At 31.6% G+C, this 25742-nt stretch overlaps 1 protein-coding gene across 5 annotated transcripts in view; it reads left to right on the top strand.

Annotated features, from left to right (window-relative positions):
* Positions 1–25736, top strand: part of LOC115879650 (alpha-tocopherol transfer protein-like) — a 60828-nt gene extending 35092 nt beyond the window's left edge. For 3 of the 5 annotated variants that reach the window (XM_030896550.1, XM_030896549.1, XM_030896551.1), the window contains exons 2-7: positions 14576–14758; positions 17257–17351; positions 18385–18538; positions 21449–21642; positions 22906–23167; positions 25457–25736. In XM_030896550.1, the coding sequence (XP_030752410.1) occupies positions 14576–14758; positions 17257–17351; positions 18385–18538; positions 21449–21642; positions 22906–23167; positions 25457–25497 (929 nt within the window). In that variant the 3' untranslated portion in view covers positions 25498–25736. Of the gene's footprint in view, positions 1–1228; positions 1418–7177; positions 7359–14575; positions 14759–17256; positions 17352–18384; positions 18539–21448; positions 21643–22905; positions 23168–25456 lie in introns of those variants that run through there. The other 2 variants (XM_030896552.1, XM_030896554.1) reach the window with 2 other exon arrangements.
* Positions 25737–25742: the final 6 nt, after the last annotated feature.

Genomic DNA, 25742 nt, shown 5'->3' with positions numbered 1-25742 from the left:
ATAATAAGCAACGATATACAAGAACTGCAAAGCATCATATATTCCGTAGTCCACTGTAATAGTGAGATGTTTGGACTGCATCTCAATGTCTCTAAGACCAAACTAACTAAACTCTTTTCTAAGACTCCAATAAATGCACACCTGCGTGTCAAGAGACAAACAATCGAACAAGTGGACTCAATAAAGTATTTAGGAGCTAACATCAATAGTCAGTGCGACCCGAAAAGAGAAATATTTTCAAGAATTGTGCAAGCGAGGAAAATCTTCATGAGTATGAAATCATTTTTTACAAGACGAGACCTCAGTGTAGAACTCAGTTCTTCTCTGTGTTACTCTATGGATGTGAGAGCTGGACATTAAATTCACAGACCGAAAAGAGAATAGAAGCCTTCGAAATGTATGTGTACAGACGGATGCTGCGAATCTCATGGGCACGAAGGGTCACCAACGATGAAGTACTCCAGCACATGCGGAAACAAAAAGAGATACTGAACACCATCAAGAAAAGAGAAATGCAATACCTGGGTCATGTGATGAGAGGTGATAGATACGAAATACTGGGCCTCATAATAGAGGGCAAAGTGCAAGGAAAAAGATAAGTAGGAAGACGCCAAAACTCATGGCTAAAAGATTTAAGGAGATGGTTTGAACGCTTGTCTGCGGAAATCTTCCGGGCTGCAGTTCCCAGAGCCACAATTGCCATTTGGATCGCCAACCTTCGGCAGGAGAGGGCGTGATAAGAAGAATAACTAAAGAAAGGGGAACACACAATAGATCTGTAAGGTCGCGGTGATTAATCCACTTCTCAAACCCATTCTACATTCTAAATTATCTACCTCTACCCTCTATAACCAAGAACAAAATAGTTTTTGCCTCGGTCTTGCGTTTGCTTATCACTACCCTCGTATTTGGGACACCCTGTACCAGTTAATGTATATTTAATAATTTTACGAAAATGACACGATATTTAATGACTAATTTGTTTAGTAATTCGATGTCATTAGTACGTATTTGTTTTTGATGTACCGCATGCTACGTGACGCCAGGGACAAACTTCCGAAATAACAATAATATTTAATAAGCCATCGTTCGTAACCTTGGGTTACATTATTACCTAATTTGAATAATACTTTTCCACCAATTTTCTTCTGTCGCGGGTGTCCTAATGAAGATCGTATACCGGTAAAATAATGCGCAAGACCGTCTAAAGCAACAAGTAACAGTTTTAGTTAATAGTTAGTCGGTCGTGGTCATTCATTTATACTTGATTCTACCAACAGGTAGCTTTGAGTCAATCAATTATTGCTTTCCGCTTGACCATCGCGTAAACAAGAAAAATAAAGAAGTCGCGTCTGTACGTGGTTATTGCACAAAGTTTGTTCTAAAAATCAGTTCAAGATGCCTTCATCTGAGATCGGTGAGTCTATAGTAATATGTTTATTTTAATATTTTGCTAGACCTTGTACCAAAATGTTTCTTAATTATAATATTTTCATTAAAAATTAATACATGTCTTGCCCAACCCGGTATATTTTATATGTTACAGTAGTAGTTTTATGCCAATTTTTAGTAAATGGCATCTAGAGATGGATCTCGTCAAAATTTCATCGACTGTCATTCCCCAACCGGCTTTGACGATTTTTTTTTTTTCGATTATATGGTGTCTTGTTTTGTGTATGCACGTTAGTTTGCTGCTTTCAAAATTTAATTTGCAATAGCAAAGTTGTTACTGACCAGAAATATACAGGGGAGTCATAAATAAGTGCAAATATGTTTAGGGGTAGCATATTTTTAGACCCCAACACGTTTATAGTTCATATCAAATAAACTTTTAGTCACGTGATTAAACTTGACCGGCACAGCGTTGTCCACTTTTACAGATTTTCTTTTAATCGAAATATTTTAGGAAACAAAAAAAAAAATATTATAAATATATAAACAGTTATTATTTACATGAACAAAACTCACCTCCTTAACAGCACTTAGGGGCATAAAGAGTCATTACTACCGCTTTCCCGTTCAAAATATTCTAATAAAGTTGCGATGAGATTTTTACGGCTATTAAGCTTTCTTTTACACTTCGCAGTAAAAAATGTTCTAAAAAGAACAATATTTGATTGCATGGTGTGCTAGTAAACATTGTTAAGCTTAAAGTATCACAACACTATTTATTTAAACCAAAAACTCGTAATGCAAAACTAAAGTGTCAAAACGAATGAAAATGTCAGCAAATAAATAAATAAATATTGCAACTTGACATTTTTTACCGCAGAGCTACCGCCTGAATATCCAGCGGAAAATTAAAATTCCCGTTAGTCAGCCCGGCGCCGAATATGTCTATGGTTGGCTACAATGAATTTAAAAATCGCGCCCTCCGTTACGTTACTATATAAAAGTTTAATTGGTATCAAATATATGAAGTCTTTTCCGCTAAAAAATGTGTTGAAAATCATGCATTTTCTTATAAATTTTCCTGTATATTTTAGAAAACTTTTTAGAACCCTAGATTTTCTCACCGTATAATTCCTTAATCTCTGATTTTACCCCATGGTTAGGGCACTAAAAGGGATGCAAATACATAACAAATTCGGTCGCTCTCAATTTTTTTTAAAATAAATCAATTTCTTTTTAAATTTTCTAACTTAACTCAGTTATTTTGGACTTATATGATTCTTTTAACGAGATCTACCAGCACTGAAAATATTTATTATTATTATTTAAGATGAGTCTGTATAGTAAAGCTACGTATGCTATATTATGCTATATAATACTATATTTCAAAAAAAAATATTTTATTTGAACACACAGTATTTGGGATCACACCTGTTTCTCTTTAATATAGATTTAAAAAAATTGTTTTCATATATATCAAAGTCATCAATTAGTAGGACAAGGATGTGTTCGTGTGTTCATCCTCGCGAAAAACACTTATTAATGTCTTACTTTAATTATTTTTTCTGGTTTATTTATACAAATCATTAATTAAATGAGTTAAACTCGTTTTTTTTTGCTCTACGAACTTGAAAGCGGTGACATTTGAAGGAATATTTCTTTTTAATTTATTGGGAAAATGTTTGAATTATCCGAATGAATAATTGATTAACTTCTACACAGGGTATCTTTTTTTCAAAAAGAAATAATTGCAAAAATTAAGTAATGAATACCAGTATTATCATCATCATTTCCAGCTTATTTAAACCTTTCTGGTTATATTTAGAAAATATCTTTGTAATTGGACCTATTGTTGTCTATTGTTGGCTATGCGAGCCCAATAGCTATCCCTTCTAATTTTCTAATATCATGGTCACATCTCAAGTTCGATCTTCTTCTAGGTCTCTTAATTCCTCGTGGGTACCATGCTGTAATTTTTGTGATCCATCTGCTGTCAGTCCTTCTCGCCAGATGTTCAGCTGTGAGCAATGATAAAAAAAATTCAATATAAATACATCCATTGTGTAAAATCACTATTTTTGTGGCTTACTCGACCGGGTCTCACAATGCAAATTCACCTCAAATATCCATTTAGTTGGTCATTGGCAAGCACTCTCTCATTATACATGAAAATAACAAAACAAACATTTACTGATCTGGATAAAATTGATAGTTAAATAGTAAGACTCACCCGGGGGTACTCCGCTCCCTAGCCACTGACATCACTGATATTCTATTCAATATATCCCATTCCATCTAATTCAAATTTTATTCGGATCTATTGGTTAATAATCTTCAACAACTAGCTAGTGTCACCTGAAATAGTATAGGGGCTTCCCCCGGACGCAATTCTGCCGCTAAACATATTTGCATCCCAATTGAATAAGCTAATTGGGGTAGCTCACTACCCCAACGCCGCATCGTCAATCGAGAAGACATTATGGAAACCTCAAACTCTCAAGACCAACTCGAAGGCAGGACGTCACAAGAGGTTTTCTTCCTGTGGTCAAACGACCCCGTTGGCTGACAGTCAAACTACTTGCAACTATTGTAACGTGCCAAAATTTCACTAAACTATTTTATTTCTTTTCTTTAATAATTTAACGCTAATTGATATTATTATTAGTCTGAAATATCGATCAGTTCAATTCAGTAAACCAAGAATAAATAAATCGTACTTACATGTTAACAAAAATAATTATTCCATCCTTATTTTTAACTAAACACAAATATTTACATCGCTTGCCAATGAATCATACTATTTTCTCTAATTGACTTTCAAATAGAGTGTTTTAGCATTACTAGATAAATAAATAGAGAGTTTCCGAAGGCATGCATATTGTTTATTAGAATAGTGAATAAATTAAAGCATTATTATGACGAACTTATTTTTCAAGTTTTACAATTGCCATTTCTAAACAAACCTGGATGCCGTTTTTTTTTCATCGTATCGTATTTTATGTATAAAAACGAACTGATTTTGTGTTAAAAATTAATACCTAGGAATCTGTTAACTCAGTGGTATTTTTTAACGGATATTAAAATTAATATTATTAAGGTGCATAATAATTAGAGGAAAATGAATCTTCAAATTAGTCATAAAACATAAAAACGTGGTTATGAAGGTCCAAAGTTTAAAACTTATGCTTTTTAAGAAATGCCACGTAAATCAACTAATTTGACGTAAGAGTATGTATATAAAAATAATATCGCAGAAATTTAAGCACGCAAACAGTTATGCTTTTCCAATGTATAATTATTAAATGCATATGTAACAGGAGTAATAATCTAGTAATGTAATTTTTTATATTAATGGTTTTCTAGGATGTGTTTTAAAGTAGTAGACTATGCTGAATTATGAATAAAATATTTAATAGGATTTTTTTTGGAATTGCAGTTTATAGTTCCGTCAGTATAAGATGTTTTTTGTTCAATAATGAGCCGTTCTGAGCGGGAAACACTGCGACCTGTAGGTCTATTGTGTGTGTGTGTGTGTGTGTTTGTCTCTTTTCTATGTCCCTACCGTCGCTTGCTGTGGGGGAGAGTCCAGAGCCTCACAGTGACATATTATGTGCCCCTATGTTACAGGATCTTTATCGCTGAGTCTGCAGCACAGACTTCCTTAATACAGGTTGAGCTTGTGAGGTAGCACTTGACAAACATATTCCTGATAAACATTAGCAGTTACTTTGTGGTTTCATCATGTCTCAAACGTGTCGGTCCTCGAAACAGCTAACTGCGAGAATATTGAAGTCATGGTTAAAAAATCCTGCTTAAGATGGGCTGCTCACGTATGCAGAATGCAAGAAAACCGCATACCAAAATCTTTGCTGTACGGTGAGCTTGTAGACAGTCAGAGGAGGCTGGGTGGACAACTGAAAAGGTACAAGGACATTTTCCACGAAAACTTGAAAAGGGGATTAACATGCAGAATGAGTGGGAAGAAGCAGCTCACAATAAAACTCAATGGAGAAGAATTGTAAACTCAGTTAACAGCTACAACCAAAAAGTAAAGAGGCAACAAAGTAATGAGATTTTTGAATGTCCGGAGTGCGGTAGGCAGATAACATCACGTATCGGGCTTTTCAGTCACAGAAAAGCTCATGAAAGAAAGCGCCTTGCGTGACCATCTTCTGATGTATGTCGAATACTCGTCAGCGAGTAATGGCAGTATGTATGTATATTTCTAAACAAAAGATGTTATCGTGGAGACTATAATAAAAGAGAAAAAAGAATTTATTGGGCAAGTCTACAGTAAGATTAGCCATGAGACAAACACACACACACACACACATGACTAAAACATGACTACCCGTAGACACTCAGTGTTTCTGCCTTCCGGCTTCATCAATACGGGAGGAATCAGCAACGATGAACTAGTGATCCTGATATTTCTAAATATATAAAATAAATATATTTTATTTAGAGATAATATGTCCTAAATAAAAGAACTTGAATTGTGTCAAATTATTTTCAAAATAAACAAGGTCTTAGGATACATCTATTATTTTAATTTATTTTAATTAATAATATAAAAATAAAATATATCGGCAAATATTTATATATATTTTTCTATACATAGGTACTATTAGTTTATTTGTATCAAAATTATGTTTATCTACTTCAAACAAACCTATTTTGAAATTATTCAATTAAAATATTGTTTAGTTAAAAACAGGAAACTGCTATTATTGATGGAATATTACAAAAACTACCTGTTTTAGAACTGAAGGAATTACCATAAATAAATATTATATAATCAAATATTTCCGTCTTTTTTTCTTTTATTTTTATTATATACAGGGTGCTACAAATTCGAGGTACGAGCACTGGTATCTCGGAAACCGTAATAGATACGAAGATGATTAAACTGGGGCAAAGTTGCTCCTATTGGGATGTTCATCAAGATGCCATCAAAATTTTTTAGAAACTTCAAAGATTGCTGAGTTTTTTGGGAAAAAAACGATTTCTTATATCTCTGTATATCACAAATTATTAGCTAATTTTAAAATCTAAAAATACTATCAAATAGCCCTAATAAAGTGGCTCTGAGAATGTGTAATTAGTTTTTTGATTTTCTAAAAAGTAACAAAAGAGAGAAATAAAATTGATTTTCAAAAAAATCCGTTTTTTCCAAAAAACTCAGCAATCCTTGCAACTTTTAAAACGTTTTTGATGGCATCTTGATGAACATCCTAAAGCGCAACTTTGCCCCAATTTAACCATGTTCGTATCTATTACAGGTATCCAGATACCAATATTCGTACCTCGAATTTGTAGCACCCTGTATTGGAGACTGGATTATCCAAATATTAAATTTTCCACAGTTTGTAATTTCTGTTGATAGAAATTTTCATCAAAATTATAATCTATAAGAATTAAGAATAAAAATATTATCTAGTTTAAATTAAAGATTAAAATTAACTGGAAATCATAAAATTAGACCTGTATACATAAAAAATATAATTTAATATAAAAATTTGAGTTCTTTCAGTAACTGGCCTAAAACAATAGAGAATTAACTTTTTTTGGTTTATTACAAAACCTTTATTTTTACATCTACATCCCAGAATATATATTTCTGTTTAAAAAAGCAATTATGCATAATTAGCTTGTATTTACCGAATTTATACATATATGCAGCTACATGTATATCTACAAATTATTCAAAAAAAACGTCATAACAAGTTTTTCCTTAATTTGAATATAATTACACCTTAATATTCGGTCGGTCTGTCAGTGTAGTTTCATAAAATACTGTCAATAATACAGCGACAAGTCATTTACACGTAGTGATCTTTTGGGTGATGATCTGAAGGCTTTAGTGATTTCTAATTTTGTTTAGTAATTAAAAATAAGATTGTTAAAAATTTTAATTTTTAGTAATATTGAATATTCTAGTGTTTTCAATTTAACTAACATGGAACGTAAGTGTTTTTTAAAAAATTCTCTATATTATTTTACTATATTGTTATTTGATATATACAGTATTTTCCCGGATCGTTTTGACAAGAGGAAAAACGTACCGTATGATCGAAAAAAAGGCGTCAAAGGCGGCTGGGGAATAAGAAGCGATGATAATTTTGGTGAGGTCAATCTCTAGGCATCGTTTACTAAAAATTGACATACACTGGGAAAATTAATTTGTGAATTTAATAACAATATTGAGGGTTATTTCTTGCCACAGATTATTGTAGTAAATTTACAATGCGTTCTTTAGTTTTCCAACTCGTTTGTAAAATCGCTGTATGGCTAATTTGTGGCATGTATGTAAATATATTATAATATAGCTTTATATTCACCAATATTCTTAGTGAATTTATTTAAAAATGTGTATCTCATAGTAAATTTACTTATTCATTGTAAATTTATCTTTTTTTAAATCACAAACTTCCTGTAATATTACTACGGGCTAACAACAAATTGAAACATTTTATTATAACGAATTTACAATTACTTTTTTGTAAATTCACAAAGCCGTTAGTAAATATTAATAAATTTAATAAAACACGTGTTTATAATATAAAGTATAATATAGGTATTTATATATAAAATATGTAACTTAAAGTAAAGCAGGGCCGGATCTACCTAAGGGCTGTTTGGGCTGCAGCCCAGGGAACCGAGGTTACAAGAGGCCCCCAGACCCCGCTAAAAACAACAGACCCATAGGTGGGAACTGTTGAATCGTGAAATAAAATTAAAATTCACGTTAAAAAGTTTAAGCCAGACCAGATGGTCTTGCCACTATGATGCTGTCAAAGCCTTAAAAAATAATTATGATGACATTATGAAAATTTTCGAAAGTTTCACCGAAAATGAGATTGAGAAAGTTGATTTCCGGAAAGAGGCACGAAATTTATTCAATAAAATGGCGAAACTTGAGGCTGCAATTTTGATTATCTTTTGGGAAGAAGTTTTGGAGAGATTTCATTTAGTTAATAAAAAAATACAGAGCCCTGGTTTAGACATTTGTAAGGCAACAAGTTAATTGTGTCATTAAAAGACTTTTAGAACAACATACGACACCAATCAGATCAAAAGCTAAAGGAATACGAAGAGAAAGCTAAAAAATTAAGTACTAGTGTGGGAATAGACTACAATGACATAAACAAGAGACGCATTACTCCAAAATGTTCAGATAAGTCTACAGGTGAATTCTCAGTATATGGCGCCGGCGCAGAAAGATTTAAAAGAGACACGTTAAACGTTGCGTTGGATAAGCTGATTATGGATTTAAATAAAAGGAGCCAAGTCTATATGAGACTTCTAGCAAAAAATTCAAATTTTTAATGGATTTGCAAGACAAAAATATCGAAAACATAGATTTGGAAATTGCTCGTCATATTATTGATTACTATCCCGATGACGTAGACGAGCATTTAGTGAATGAGTGCATTCAATTAAAATCGTACTTACTCCAATCTAAGCCAGAGTACACCTCTTGCAGTGACATTTTATGCTCATGTATGAAAATAAACTTATTGACGTGTTCCCTAACTGCTATACCATTTTAAAGATTTTTTAAACACTGCCAATCATTAGCTGTGAAGCAGAACGCTCCTTCTCCAAGATGTCCTATGTAAAAAATAAATATAGGACAACAATGTCAAACCATTGACTAAATAATTTATCACTTCTTTCTATAAATTGTGATCTAACAAAAGACTTGCAATGTGATGACAAAATAACTGTCAATTTCTGTGACTGCAACCTATCAATTTCTTTTACTAATTCATAATAAATAAATAAAATTGTTTTATTGTTTTTTTTGTTCTTATTATAATATCACTATTTCGGTTTCTCTCTCACCCAAAGGCTGCCTGGAAGAGAGAGCTTTTGACATGGCTATTAGTTGAGTACTTAGGTAGGCCCCTAAGTAGTTTCCGCCCAGGGCCCCACAAACTCACGATCCGCCCCTGTTGTAAAGAAGCATCCAAAAAAAACTTTTCAAATGTATAATCAGTATTTTATTATTATAATAAGGGCATTCTTGATAAAATTTTATGATTTATTGAATCTTTGACAAGCATGTGTGATTAAAAAGGGGTAAATAAAAACTATAATTCTTTTAAATAATTCTCTTGGTACTTTTAACATTAATTGATAACGTAAACGAGGTTGTCCTGCATTTTAAAGATTAATTCCATTTTATTTATAATTTACTGCTCTCTGTCGTTTTGAGTTGATAAATTTCCAGACCTTTTTATCATTTTCGATTAACTAGATGATTTTCAACTGATTTAGGATATTTTAAAAGATCAAATTACTTTTTTTAAGTTAGCTAGATATCAGTATTTTTTTAGTCGTTAAGTTATCACTTTTAGGGCTGTTTTTGAACTCATTTTATCTAAACAACATACATGTTTTAAAATTTGAATAATATATGGATATAACATAGAAAAATTGAGCTATTAAAGTAAAGAACAGTATTAACATCAGGGGCGTATATACGGGAGGGATAATGGTGGTAATTACAGATTTCAGCTAAACGAAAGTTGAGCCTGATTTTTTTTATTTAAATCCATAATTAAAATTAAAAAAAATCCTTTGATTTAAATCAAGTTGATTTAAATCATTGCACCCTGCATTCTTGGTATGTCATCCACTGGGAGTTGGAAGAGTGGAATTTTCCTTTTGTGGCTATTCCAAGCTCCTGAGCTGACACATTTTATTGATTAATTTTCAATATTATCTTCTATAACTTTCAGATATTCTTTTATCAATACCAGTCAACGATATTTATATTATGTCTCTGAGGTAACTATAATGCATTTTATTGAATGTTACAACAATTTACGTATATTAAACCAATTAATAAACAACTTGCCCTTATAAATACGTTATTAATGGCAGCTTTCTATGTCAATGAAGCCTCAGGTTCAGCAAACGAAGGATTGAAATGTCATTAACGTCAATTAACTAGCTGTTGGTCGCTCGCTAAGGAATATTTTATCATTGCCTACCTAAATGACACCGATGACGGTCAAGTACACGCTCGCATTTACGCAACAGGTCCAAAATTATTTATTAATAATGTTGTTTTTCAGTTCAATAACAACACTTGTCTGCAACTGCAATTAGTATGTCTTCGGTTAGACAGTTTGTGACGTGGGCCGATTAGAAAAAATAATTAATGGGTGTTTTTATGTATTGTATACAGGGTCGGCAAAAGAGAGTCTTGGGTCAAAATTTACATATCTAGAAAAAAATTTGAATTTATACTGAAAAATGGAGATCGAAATTTGAAAAAAACTTAAACGTTATCATTACCTGTATACAACACATTTTTTAGGATTACTTTTATAAACCATGCAACATTAATGTAAAGCTTTTTTCATATATTGTAGATTGTATTGGAGATTATATACAGAGTGAGTCTTAAACAAGTGCAAATATTTGCAGGGCTGGTAGATCTCGATTTAAGCAACATATTTTCTCTTTACCGTTTTTCAAGTAATTCCAAAATAAGTTATTTTACTTTACGAGTTATTAATTTTAATAATAATAATAACTTAATTACGAGTTATTTTTTTAAAGTAAATCATTTTTTTTTAATTTAAACTTGAATATCTCGGTTATTTTGGACTTTTTTGAAAAACGGCAAAGAGAAAATATGATTCTTTTATCGAGATCTACCAGCCCTGAAAATATTTGCACTTATTTAAGACACACCCAGTATTTAAAGTAATTAGAGGGATCTGTTTTAACCTTCTTGATCTAATTTCTTATAATGACATAATTATTATTAAATGGCAATGAAATAATCTGCAAAATAAGCGCGCGTTCATTAGCTCATTGGATCGATGTAATTTTAATTTGTTTCTGACGTGACGATATAAATATAAATAAAAAAAACTATTTATCATTACATTGACATTAATAATAAGTTATTCTTGGAATTGAGACAGTGAAATGCCCTGTAATGTTGTTATTAATAGTTAATTTAAAAATAAATAAATTATGTTAATATACACCTGAATTTATTTAATATTGTTTTTTTCATAGCAACTGTTAAAATTGCCTTATATCTATCAAAAATAGTAGATAAAATAGTACTTTAACCGCAGGGGTAGATTAAATGATATTTTAACAGCGAGGATAGGTTAAAAACTTTATTTTCTTCTTGCGTGTTTTTAATTGCTTCAATTTTTGAAAATTTTTGTATTCCTTTTCATAAGTTATTCGGGATTTAAATGAAAGTAGTTTGGATATGGCGTTTGTCACCTCAGCCTGAATATCTGTTGGTAATGTACTTATTTCTTTTTGAGCTATTTCTGACTCCAATTCAATCAGCAATCGACACGAAAGAGAATTAAAAAATGTTGACTCAAAACTGACAACTAAAGTGACAGCTTTATTTATTTGTCCAATTACATAGAAACCAACGCCAAGCCAAGCAAGCACAATATTTTTTCTTCTCGTAATAAATTCCTTGAAATAATAATTTCTGAATATTTTTTAAAACGTACCTAACTCGCTGTGGAAAAAAAGTATTGTTTTATACACGACGATAAAATTGCATTATCGTCTTGTATAAAAAATAACTATTACTTATTCTGTTGGATAATTTTTACCAAGCCTATACAGGGTGGTCCGAATTGTAGTCCGGAAACTTCTGCAGCATATTCTGCAGACTAAAATAAGTAAAAAAGTTCGTATAAATGTATATCCTAAAATGCTTAGTTTCGGAGATACAGGGTGTAGAACTTTCATTTTTATTTCGATTTTTTCCATATAATTTAAGAAGTAACGTCAATATTTGGATGAAAATTGGTGTCTGGCAGTTTTTGGACATGAGGAATTTGATATTCATGTCAATATGACTCCTATTTGTAGAGGGCGCCACCTACATATGCTTTAACTGGTTTGAAGAGTAATGATTTTTCATCCACACCTGTATAAAACTACTGAGTAAAAAAATATACATTTACAACTTTTTTACATAAAAAAGGTCTCTTGGTAAAAATTGCTACGAGTAATGGTTCTCGAGATATTTGAAATTGAAATTATCAATACCTGTCAGCATTGACAAATTAGACATGTTGACCAAATCGTTATTAGACTGAAATCTTAAATTTGAAATCTTTTTGTGCCAAAAGTTCAACAGAAACTGTTTAATCATCATTTTTTCGCAGAACAATTTATGATTAATTTAAAAAAATAAACATTTATTATTTCAGTCAAATAACTCTATTCAACGCGTGTGCTTATTTTTTGTCAATAATGACATGTATTGACTATTTCCATTTTAAATATCTTGAGAACGGTTGCTCGTAGCGATTTTTACCAAGAGACATTTTTTACGTAAAAAGGCATGGAAATGTAAATTTTTTTAGTCAGTAGTTTTATACAGGTACCGTCGAAAAGTTATTACTCTTCAAAACAGTCAAAACGCATGTAGGTGGCGCCCCCTACAAATAGGAGTCATTTTGACATCAAAATCAAATTTCTCGTATCACAAAACTCTCAGACACCAATTTTCATCCAGATATTGACGTTACTTCAGAAATTATTTAGAAAAAATCGAAATAAAAATGAAACTTCTACACCCTATATCTCCGAAACTAAACATTTTAAGACATACATTTATACGAACTTTTTTACTTATTTTTATCTGCAGAATATGCTGCCGAAGTTTCCGGAATACAGTTCGGACCACCCTGTATATCATTTTCTATCGAATACAGTAGAAATATACTGAGGGTGCCATTTGAAAATCAAAAGTTGTAGTCATTTCCGGTGAAACAGGAAGTGACCGAAAACAATTGAATACGTCAATCAATCCTAATTTATGTTGTATACTAACATACCAAATTTCGTTTTTTATCTGAAAAAAATTTTAATAGTTGTAGGGGTGAGCCACTTTCGAGACGCACCCGGTATAGAATACTGCTGTCCTCCAGGTTTCATTTATCCTGATTATTAGTTTCAAGCAAAAAAGTATTCACCTGCAATCATTTTACTTCATCAATAACAATATTAATAGGAGATATAAGGGAAAATATCAGGGTTGGCATGATTTAAATCATGATTTAAATCGTGATTTAAATCAAGTGATTTTTTTAATTTTAATCATGTGATTTAAATAAAAATAATAATTTTATTGAAACTATATAATAAATCAAAAAATAACAGTAAAAGTTATAAAAATGTGTCCACTAATTTCGTGTGAATTCCTTAGACCGCTAGACGCAGGGATTTATTTTAAAATTTATGTATAAGTGACTAAAATTCGCTTTTCGAATACTTATAACTTATAATTCGCAAAGTTTAGTGCAAAACTAGGTTCTTTTAATATAGATACTAATATCTTCATTCCCGAGAATCTACAATTGTTGTCAGAAAATATGTTGTTTTATATTTTTTTTGAAACGGTTGTATGTTTCCAAATTCCTACCAACATTTTGATCTGCAGTAAGTACTTTACACTTTGACATCAGATAATACTGATAATACATACTAATTTCATTCCCGACTTAAGAATATTTCCGAACAAAAGTGTATTGCTTTATTAGGAATAAAAATTATACTTTTTTCGACGATGCTGTACCTTTGAAGGACCATGGTAAAGAGATCGTAAATTTATTCCGACGTTACAGGGAGGTACAAAACGTAGATTTTTACTCCGAATAGAACATACTATTTTTTTTAAACATTACAAATACTTTTTTAATCAATTTCAAACATTGCAAATAATGTAAACAGTAATCGAGCAACAATTTGTACACTCGTTGAATTTGACACTTAATATCAGTTTAATAATATATTTTTGTATTTTTGTGCTTAGGCGTAACAGTGCTTTACTTTTATGCCTAGGCGTTAAAATGACCAATATTAATATTTTTGAGACGTTTGAAAAAAAATCTTTTTGATCTGAAGCGAACGACTTTTTTTGCGGAATATATTGGTGACAGATGTGGAAAAATCACAACGCCCCGTTGAATTGTTAATGTTATCGGTATTGGGGTATAAATTTAGCCATTTAGGATAGGACTTTAATTGGAAATAAGTCCTAGTCATTTAGAAATCTGATTTAAATATTGTTTTGAATTAAAATAAAAAAAATCTGATTTTTTTAAATCATGATTTAGGAAAATGACATTAACGCTGGAAAATATTAATTAATTTCATTCCTTTTTTGCAGTTAAAGAGACTCTGTTGTCGGACATGAAGGAAATGCCCACGGTCCAGTTGGGCGACAACTACACACTTCAAATAGAACTGGACGAATTGAAACCGGAAGTGAAAGAAATCGCTAGGAAAGAGTTGAGGGAAACACCGGAAGTAGTAGAAGCAGCCGTTAAAGAGCTTAGAGAACTTTTAAAAGGTAATTTTTTCTTGAAAAAAATCTCAGAAATTTTTCATTTTAGTTTTTGACTTTTTAGGGTTCCGTACCCAAATGGAAAAAACGGGAACCATATTACTAAGACTGTCCGTCCGTCCGTCTGTCACAAAGGTCTATCTTATGAACCGTTATAGCTACACAGTTGAAATTTTTACATACCGGGTGTTGCTTCGTCGGACGGGACATAGGAAATCCCATGTAAATTTTAATGGGATCAGTTATTGGCTTCCCTAATTATTTTAGAGAATAATTCTATTTAGGTTTATTGAAGAGCACTAAAACCCACATTCAAAAGAATAACTTTAAATATTTTTGATTAGCTCGTTTACGAGTTATCGCCGATTTCTTTTTAAATATTTCTCCTTTCTTATGGCCCTGTATTTACTTATGAGCACCAGTCAAGGTAAGAGATAAGTGTCAAATGAAGTTGTCATTTCAGAAATTTACCTATTTAGTGCTTTATTATTATTGAAAACTCATTCCTATATTGAAAATCTTAAAGATGTATTTATAAATACAAATTAATATGAATTAAAGTAAAATACAGTAATCAATTACAAGGTTAATTATAGTATTATTACAATATTCAATAACTTATTAATTTAGGTACTATTAAATTGTTAGAACTTTAGGATTTAAGAAGATGTTCAAATAATCCTCCATCGACTGCTAGACAATAACCCAGGCGATCATCAAATTATCTTCTTACATTCGCTAGTTGGTAAACTAAAATTCTATTGCATTCGGCAGAAATAGCATTTTTTAACTCGTCTAGATTTGGGTATTTTTTATCCTTGTATATCCTGTTTTTTAAATGGCCCCAGAGAAAGAAATCATTTGGCGAAATATCAGGAGACCTTGCTGGCCAATTAACTGTATGATTTAGGCCAATAACGTTTCTGTTAAAACTATTGTCTAAATATTCCCGAACAGCCAGGGTATTATGTGCCGGGCAGCCATCCATTTGGTACCAAACTTCCTGATTTTCCCTAGCGACATCATGTAAAGCAGGTAAAATATGATTTCCCAAACATTTACTTTCTGTGGATATTGCTTCCTTGTTTCGACAAACCTGTGTTGGTTTTCTTTGTTCCAATATCGATAATTTTGAACATTGGGTTCATTATTTAAGGTAAACGTGCATTCGTCAGTCAGAAACATATGTTTTTTTAAAATTTCCCTATCCGTGTTTGTTCTTTCTATCATATCAAAATAAAACACCTACCGCCGTATTTCGTCCCCATCTCGTAGCTCTTGGTGCTTTTCATATTTGAAGGAATAGTATTTATGTCGTTTCAAAATTCGAAACGTTGTAGTGTGATCTATTCCTATTTCATCCTCAATTTCCTTGTGCTGATCTTTCCATCGTTCTCTTCCACGCACAATAAAACTTCCTAAAGTCGGTATCATTTCTTGCATCTTCTCTTTGTACAACCTGCTTTGCTTCACATCTGCAGTTATTTATTAGGGTACCTTTGGTCTCAAATCTCTGGATATTCCTTGCGATTGTAGATTTTCCAGGTATCGGTCTATTCGAATACAGAGCAGCAAACATGTCCGACACCTTTTGATAACTATTTCCTTGATAATACCATTTAATCATCAATACTTTTTCTTCGGTAGTCTAATTCATGGCTAATATTTTCGATGTAGGTATGAGTTTTTAATAATAATAATAAAGCACTAAATAGATAAATTTCTGAAATGACAACTTCATTTGACAGTTATCTTTTATCTTGACTGGTGCTCATAAGTAAATACAGGGCCATAAGAAAGGAGAAATATTTAAAAAGAAATCGGCGATAACTCGTAAACCGGCTAATCAAAAATATCTAAAGTTATTCTTTTGAATGTGGATTTTAGTGCTCTTCAATAAACCCAAATAGAATTATTCTCTAAAATAATTAGGGAAGCCAATAATTGACCGCATTAAAATTTACATGGGATTTCCTATGTCCCGCTCGACGATGCAACACCGGGTATAATGTATCTATGTTGCCGCTATACGAACAAATACTAAAAACAGAATTAAATAAATGTTTATAAATAAAAAGTACTTTCACTAAACATTATCTTTTAAGTAAGAATTTTACATAGAATCTTTCAAACCTCGGTGGCGGCATGGTTAAAGCGTTAGGACTTTACGCTGCTATGACGTTAGAGCCGTAGTAAGGCAGGTTCGAATCCTAGTTAAGGCGACTTTTTTTAGTCGTTTTTTATTTTTACATATTTATTTTTACTTTTTACATATTTATTATTGATTTATACAATTTTTACTAATGTGTTTCTTCATTTTTTTTAAATTACTTATACGCGCATTCAAAATTTCAGCTAAATCGGAAAAAAAGTTTACAATAATACAGTGTCTAATGTTGTATTGATAATGAATGGTACGGAACCCTTCGCGCGAGTCCGACTCGCACTTGACCAATTTTTTTTGGATTATAGTTTAACACAAAAAATCTTATTTATTGTTACAGAAGAGACAGACCTTCATGTGCCCTTAGAAAAAGACATTTGGCTCATTAGATTTTTAAGACCTACCAAGTTTTATCCAGAAAGTGCCAGAGATTTGGTGAGTAATTATTTATTAAATATTACAGGGTGTCTCAATATTACGTAGACATAGGACTACTGAGTATTTTTGGAATCAAAATAAGTTCGTTACACACAATTTACCTCTATACAAAAGTGCTTCGTTTGTCCGTTAGAGGGCATCATACTGTAAAAAAATAAACACATTATTTAAGACATTTTAAGAACCGATATTCCGATTTGAATAAGATTTGGGGTGCCTGTGTTTTGCTAAGAGCTTTAACATTTGACATTCACAAAAATCAAGAAAAAGTACAGGGAGGGTAAAAACTACCCCTACCCCTATATTAATTTTAGTAGAAATATTTTCCAACTCCACCGACGACTGATTTTTTTTCGTAAAATGGCTTTAAATGTCTACACATAATATTAATATTATGTGTAGACATTTAAAAACCAAAGCAAAAGCAGTCCAGTCTTTTTATGTCATTAAAAAAGCCAGTCATTATGTTAAATAACGATTTTAACATAATATTTACATCAATAGAATAATAAAAATAAAAAAAACATGAGAAATTTAATTCTAATAATCTAATTTAGTTTTTTGTCCTATGCCGAAAACAATGGCGACCTGTAAATCCTATTGTCTTTGTCCTCGCTTTTTTGTGTTCACCTAGTCTGTTATCCCTGTGTCCTGCACCAGCCTATGCAAGTCCTGGATAGGACGGGAGCATAGTTTCTCCTATTCTAGTCTTGCTTTACCAAATAAGTATTGCTTGCGAACTAGAGCCTCGCAGTGACATATTTACTCTGCTGTTTCAGAATCTTTATCGCACAGTCTGCAGAAAAGGCTTTCTTGATGCAGTTTGAACTTATTCAGATAGCACTTGAGAACAACTGTCTACTTTACAGAATAATATGTCCTCTGCTTTTTCAGATAGCAGAGTCTGTAGCAAAGATTTACTTTCTTTACGTAGAACCTTTACGAATTTAGCATTCAATGTAAACGACGCATAAAGTGTGATGTGTGTATAACTAAGATATATAATTCAAATTTATTTACAATATTTCAGATCAAAAGGTACTACAGGTTCAAGCGGAAACACTCCGATTCTTACGATGGATTGATGCCCAGTAGAGAGAAAAATATCTTCCAACAAAATATTCTTATAGTACAACCCACCAGGGATCAACTAGGCCGTAGAATTTTAATCATAGAATTAGGAAGTAAGTACAAACTGTTTAGAAGAAACCGTTTTAGAGAAAACTAAAAAAATATGAAAATATGGTTGATATAATAAGTCCTAAAAATCAAAAGCGTTTCTATGGCAATCTAATTTCGTCTTAATTTTTTGCATAGACTAATAAATGTTATGTATACTCTGTTTTTTTTCTCAGGTAAGATTTCGACAGACGATGACAGAAGAAAAACAGATGACGTCCCATACCAATCTATTTATTTTACTAAAAAAAGTTTCTAATAATTTTTAAGTTAACTATGGATGGGTTTAAATATAAATCCGTCATACGTCGTCTCTTGTTGTTTTTAACCAGATTTATTGGTTTACTCAGGTTTATTTCAAAAATGACAGATCGTATATCAATTTTATTGGTTTGGCGGAACGATGAACGACAAGCGGACGCCGATGCGTATGAACTCGCCTTTAGATTTTTGACGCTTATCAAAGTCTTCCTAAATTATAGGTTATAATTTTGTATCAACTTTTGTCAAATACCCTGCGTTTTGGAAGATGGTGCATTTTGATTCGTGTTATTACCTGTGTTTTGTGTCTTTTGAAGTCAAGTGGAGGAAAAATTGAGTGAAAATTAACTGTAGACCCAGAGCACAGTGTATGGTTAATATTTGCTACCCAGGCAGAAAGTTTTATCTATGGTTTTATACACCAATAAAGTTACAAGTTACCATCAATAAAGTTCGTATACCATCTCGTCGTAGATAAGTGCATCTCGAATATGGTAGGACCATACTAAACACATACTAAAAACTGGAGTAGCTGTAAAATATCGACATCACACGATAGGTAAATAATGGATTTTAGTACTGCAAAAAAATAATGTCAAAAGGTACCGGTTTAAAAAAAATTAAGATTAAAGTTAATTAATCAACCTTTAAGGATATAAAATTTGGTAAGTGTTATTATTAATAAAATAGTTTGTTTTATTTATGTTGTTTTATTTATTCCTGTGGAATATTACAAATTTGTATTTGTACATATAAGTTATATTGATAAATATAAACATAAATGCGGGAAGTTTCATAAAGCTTGAAAGTAAGAAATAGTTCTTTCTTCTATTTTTTTTTTGGTATATGGTGTCTTGTTCTTGTTTGTTTTGTATTAACACATATTGTTTTGATTAAATAAAATAACTCGATTACATTTTTTCAGTTTTATAGAGTTTTTTTTCACAATATTTTGAAGTAATCACTTGTCAGTCAAATTTTAAATATTTCCTGCTATGCGTTCCAGTTGTACCAACTTTATTTTTTTGTAAAATAAAATAAACTACTTTGAAATTAAAATGACAGATCTATCACTGTCAAGGATCTTCTCGTTGGACAGACTATACTAGATTCTTTGACAGATTGTTATTGATAGAATTTTAATTAACGTCATATTTTTTGGTGTTTTAAATTGCTCAAGAAGCACAAAATTTGTTTAGTTCAATGCTACGAAAAGGATGACAATAGTAGTTAATCAGAAAGTGTTGGTGATACTTTAGCAACAGCAAAATATATGACATTAAACAAAATTAATAATAACCATCTATTAAAGAATGAACTTGAATTTATATTACCATAGAAACGCCTTTTGATTTTTAGGACTTCAACCATATTTTTATGTTTTTTTTTAATTTTCTCTAAAACGGTATGAAAATTTAAAAAAGTATAAACGGGATTAACCATTTTAGAACAAGCAAACATTTTTATAAAAAATGCATTTTTCTCAAAATGTCAGTAATAAAAAAGGGTTTCCTCTTTAAAGACAATCCGGAGACATACTGTATATATTTTTCAGTGTAGGTAAAGCGACAGTTTTCTTGTACAACTGAATGATATCGTCAGTTCTTTAGGCGGTCATTGTTTTAAATCGGTTTTAAAGAGCTTGTTTGTTGTTTTTAGCTTGTGTCCTTATATGGGTTCTATTTTCCTTTTCAAATTTTTTGCTATTTGTTTCCAAGCATTTTGAATGAAATTAATGAAATTTATTGAAACACACATTGGGGACGCGTTCAAGTTTGTACGCGGCTTAAGGTAAACCGTTATGTGTAAAGGGAGCTTAAGTATCAGTCGCAGTTATTTCGTTTACTCGTGTGTGTTTTTTTTTCAAAAATTATCTGATTATAAGTGCAAAAAGGTTCATATTATTATTAATTAATCAAGATGACCGCGATTTTATTATTCAAGGTTATAAATATACTTTAAACATTGTAAATTTTACTTTACACGTGTTTCCACTTAATGCCTCTGAGATGGTAAAGGTAGATGCTCATGAAAATTATTAAAAAAAAACACAATGTCAAGATAAAGTCCAAATAGTGTGGTATTTTTTTAACTGCTTTAGGTGAAATTTGACTCTAGCATTACTTTTTCTTTGAACTTTTGAATATAGACATTCAGGAATATCAACAGTTCATAGTTATTTTTTTCAGTGCTATTTCGCGATTTCATGACTAATTAAGGGAGACAATTTTGCAATTTTATCTTCGTGTATAAAACAATATTTTTTTCCATAGCGAGTTACGTTTTAAAAAATATTCAGAAACTATTATTTCAAGGAATTTATTACGAGTAGAAAAAATATTGTGCTGGGATGGCATTGATTTTTATGTAATTTGACGAATAAATAAAGCTGTCTCTTAGTTGTCAGTTTTGAGTCAATATTTTTTAATTCTCTTTCGTATCGATTGCTGATTGAATTGGAGCCAGAAATGGCTCAAAACGAAATAAGTAAATTACCAACAAATATTCAGGCTGAGGCGACAAACACAAAAAAAATGGAAGCAATTAAAAAACTAAAATTAATTTAATCTTTTCGGTCGACGATAAAATACCATTTTACAGTCTTGTATAAAAAATAACTATAAATCCACTAAGACACTAATATTTCTTTGCAGAAAAATGGAAGACTAGCGAAGTAACACTAGAAGAAGTATTCAAGGGCTGCGTGCTGTTCCTCGAAGCCGCCATGTTGGAACCGGAAAGCCAAGTGTGCGGAGCAATTGTCATTTTTGACATGGACGGTCTCAGTTTATCGCAAGTGTCAAAATTCACGCCCTCGTTTGCGGGAAAAATTGTAGAGTGGTTACAGGTAACTAGAACATGTATTTTTCATATATTTATTTTATTTAAACCTCTAAGGTGGTTGGCATTTTTAAAATCTTTTATTAAGTTCCGGAGATATAGCAAGAATCGGGTCATTTTAATAAGATTTTAGTTTTCACACAGAAACTAATGGAGACACGTGGTCCAAACTGTATTTCGGAAACTTCGGCAACATATTCTGTAATTAAAAATAAGTAAAAAAGTTCGTATAAATGTATGTCCTAAATTGCTTGGTTTCCGAGATACAGTATGTAGTATGTATATGTAAGTTTCATTTTTATTTCGTTTTTTTCCAGATAATTTCTGAAGTAACGTCAATATTTGGATGAAAATTGGTGTCTAGGAGTTTTTTGACATGAAAAATTTGATTTTGATGTCAATATGACTCCTACTTGTAGAGGGCACCACCTACATATTTTTCAACTGGTTTGAAAAGTAATAACTTCTTGTCTGTACCGGTATAAAACTACTGAGTCAAAAAATATACATTTACGATGTTTTTTACCTAAAAGAGATCTCTTGGTAAAAATTGCTAAAAATAACGGTTTTTGAGATATTTGGAATTGAAATTATCAATACCTGTCATCATCGATATAAACATGTTGACTAAATAGTTATTAGACGGAAATCATTTCGAAGAAAAATTTATGATTAATTTAAAAAATAAAAAGTTCCCAAATTTATCATTTCAGTTAAACACTCAACATGTTTTTTTTGTCAATAATAACATGTATTGACTACTACCATTCTAAATATCTTGAGATCGGTTGCTCGTAGCGGTTTTTACCAAGAGACATTTTTTACGTAAAAAATCCCGCTAATGTATATTTTTTCACTCAGTAGTTTTATGTAGGTACGGACAAAAAGTTATTACTCTTCAAAACGTGAGTCATATTGACATCAATATCCAAATTGCTCCTGTCAAAAAACTCCCAGACACCAATTTTCATCGAAATATTGACAGTTATATTTTAGAAATTATTTGGAAAAAATCGAAATAAAAATAAAACTTCTGCACACTCTATCTCAGAAGCTAAGCATTTTAGGACATACATTTATACGAACTTTTTTTCTTATTTTTATCTGCAGAATATGCTGCCCAAGTTTGCGGAGTACAGTTCGGACCACCCTGTATATTTTTTTTATACGTCTTATGGGGTTAAAGCTTTTCGTATTTGTTTTAAAACACCCGGTATATTTCATAAAATGTGTGCCTACAAGATCTTTGGAACAATCTTCTTTTCTACAGGACAGCGTACCACTAAGAATAAAGAACATTCACATAGTCAACCAGCCCTACATTTTCAAAGTAGTGTTCGCCCTATTCAAGCCCTTCCTCAAGGAAAAACTGCGCAGCAGGATAATTTTCCACGGTACTGACCGCAAATCCCTCCACCAATACATGGACCCTTCTTGCTTGCCACCATGTTACGGCGGTACCTTGGAAATGGTCAGAATCCAGGGTAGCCAATGGTTGGAACTGCTGGAGAAATGCGACGAAGAATATAAAGGTGAGTATCGACAATCAGAGCTATAGAGGTCGGGAGATTACTTTCCTGTTTGAACCCACTAGTATTGTTGATTGATGAAATAAGAAGATTCGCTACATTATTGGCGATTTCGTGGCACAAAACCTGTCCGAGATGTAGCTGGCGATACCGTTGCCGTTAGTCAACCTGTCCGAGATTTATTTTACTCTGCGCCGCTGATGTGCGCTGATTGTCGTTTACAGCGCAGCGAATAAAGAATACTGTGCCGTAGTTCTGCTTTCAGTCGACAGAGTGGGTAGGTGCCAGAGACAGTGTTGCCAGAACTACGGATTAATCCGTAGATTTATGGATTTTGGGTACAGTACGTTAATAATACGGAGTTTCTATCATTAAACAATTTAATATAATATTATATGATTAAACAAAGAAAGGCGTCAGAGTTGGCTTGGAAATGACGACTATTGACATTTACCATTATATTTTACATATGAAATAACAGTGATCTTCATAACGACTACATTAAAACTAAACGACTTTTTTCGATTATACGACATATTCAGTACCTATAAAAGAATTTTTATTTTTGTTTTTTATTCTTTGTTAAACACGAATAAATTTTCAATACATAAACGTGGATTTTTTATTCAAAGGTATTTTTCGTCAAACGTATTACAGATATTACACGTTTTAATATGGCAACACTGTCGCGTTCAGTTCCACACCGTCTTTGATATGCCTTCGCAAGCTGAATTAGAGAAAATATGTGTTTTATGCGTTGGCTGCAGAACGAGTAGAGGCGCCACCGTACACCACTTGAGACATAAGGGGAAAGCAAATCAACCTTGTCTCGAATTTGCCCATTAGGTTGCGTATCTTCCCAATTCTTTCAATCAACGCTATTATTCTTAAAATTTTAGAGTACGAGTCATCATTAAAATACTAAACGACTAGTAAAATTGACTAAACTACTCATTGGAGAATAATAGATTTAAGTGATTATGTATCATGTTTTTTTTTATTAATCCTGTTAAGTCGATCCTATACGATGGGTCCAACGTTGGTTTCAACGTTAGAACCAACATTTGGTACAGTTTCGACAATATATTCTTATTGATAAGTGTGTCTCCTACACGATGTGGCAAATGTTTATGTTTCCAACATTGCAAGATAGGTATTTGCCGCATCGTGTTGGATCGGCTTTATCAGAGTTTGGCACATTTTTTCTATGATTTGATGAGTTGAACGACTTTTTTTCTAAACAATATTAGGTTGAGGTAGGGTAGGGTTGCCAACCGTCCTCTATTCCAGAGGACAGTCCTCTTTTTGCTCTCACTCTCCTCTTTCTCTCACGCTTTGAAAAAGTCCTCTTTTTTCTAGATACCATACTCAAAATCTAAAAAATATTCTTTTATCGCCACGTGCTTTGTTTGTCAAAAAAATGTTAATCTGTGACTTTCGCTCCTCCCACTCGTTTGTACAGAAAAGAAAATTAAGAAATATTTTTGTACAAGAAATATTTGCGGAAGCGATAAACATGTTTAACTACTATTTTATGTTTATTTACTGTTAGCTTATATTTAAAAAAAAGTTTTGTTGAAAACTGTTTGTTTAATTTTAACAAGTTTTGAGTGTAAAATTGTAAATCCCGCAACTTTGATCCCGCGGAATCTCGGAGGGATCCCACATTTGCGGTATTGCATTCCCTACTTATAATATTAGAGTTGCTTAAAATTTTCATGTTTTTTAAAGTTTTATGTATTGTGTTCTAGTGTACCGATTTGGATGATTTTTTAAGCAATTTGTAGTTAGATTATTTGACTTTTTAGTATCTCCTTTTAAATTAAAAATGAAACTTTCTATCTGTCAATTATACGAGGCAAAACAAAATATTGATAGGTTGGTGAATGTTTGCAACACCCTGTGGAGTACGTTAACAAAGCAAGGAATTTAAAAATCACTTTATCATCTAAGTGGATCTTTACTCGATAGTCTCTTTTTTAATTCATCCAATAGCTTTATTTTTTTGGAGATATTTGCTTTTGAAGGAGACACTAACATTTTTTCGAATTTTAGTTTTTTATTGAAATTAATTTAGTTAATTTTTTATTGAAAAAAGACACCTACACACTAGATAGATTTTAAACAGTTTTTAACAAGTATTTTAAGAAAGTTTGAAACAAGTAATGGTGTTTCAAACACCTTTAAAATACATTTATTAAAACATAACTACCCTAATTGTATGTACTGTTACCGCTATATTGACTTTTTTCATTTTTTTTTTGTACTGATTATAATTTTTTTCTTTTTTAGCAATTAATAGCTACGGTTACCCCAAGAAGATTGCCAAATGATATCACCATGCCAACTGTACCATAAATACGTATTTTAATTTTAGTTTATACTCTATGGATAGTAAGGGTCTCAACTAGTGGCATAAAGTTTATTTTTTATATTGTTAATCACGTATTTATTGTGATATAGATTTTTATAAGAATGTATGTGTATATAAGTAACTAGTTTTATACCGTTTGTTTTTTTAACTTGTTTGTTAAAGTGATTTTTACAACAAATAAATACCATATGATCGAAATTAAGT

This window comes from Sitophilus oryzae, unplaced genomic scaffold, assembly GCF_002938485.1.
Source record: "Sitophilus oryzae breed Bouriz unplaced genomic scaffold, Soryzae_2.0 scaffold_1583_pilon_pilon, whole genome shotgun sequence".
Lineage (NCBI taxonomy): Eukaryota > Metazoa > Arthropoda > Insecta > Coleoptera > Curculionidae > Sitophilus > Sitophilus oryzae.
This window is presented reverse-complemented; position numbering and strand designations above follow the sequence as displayed.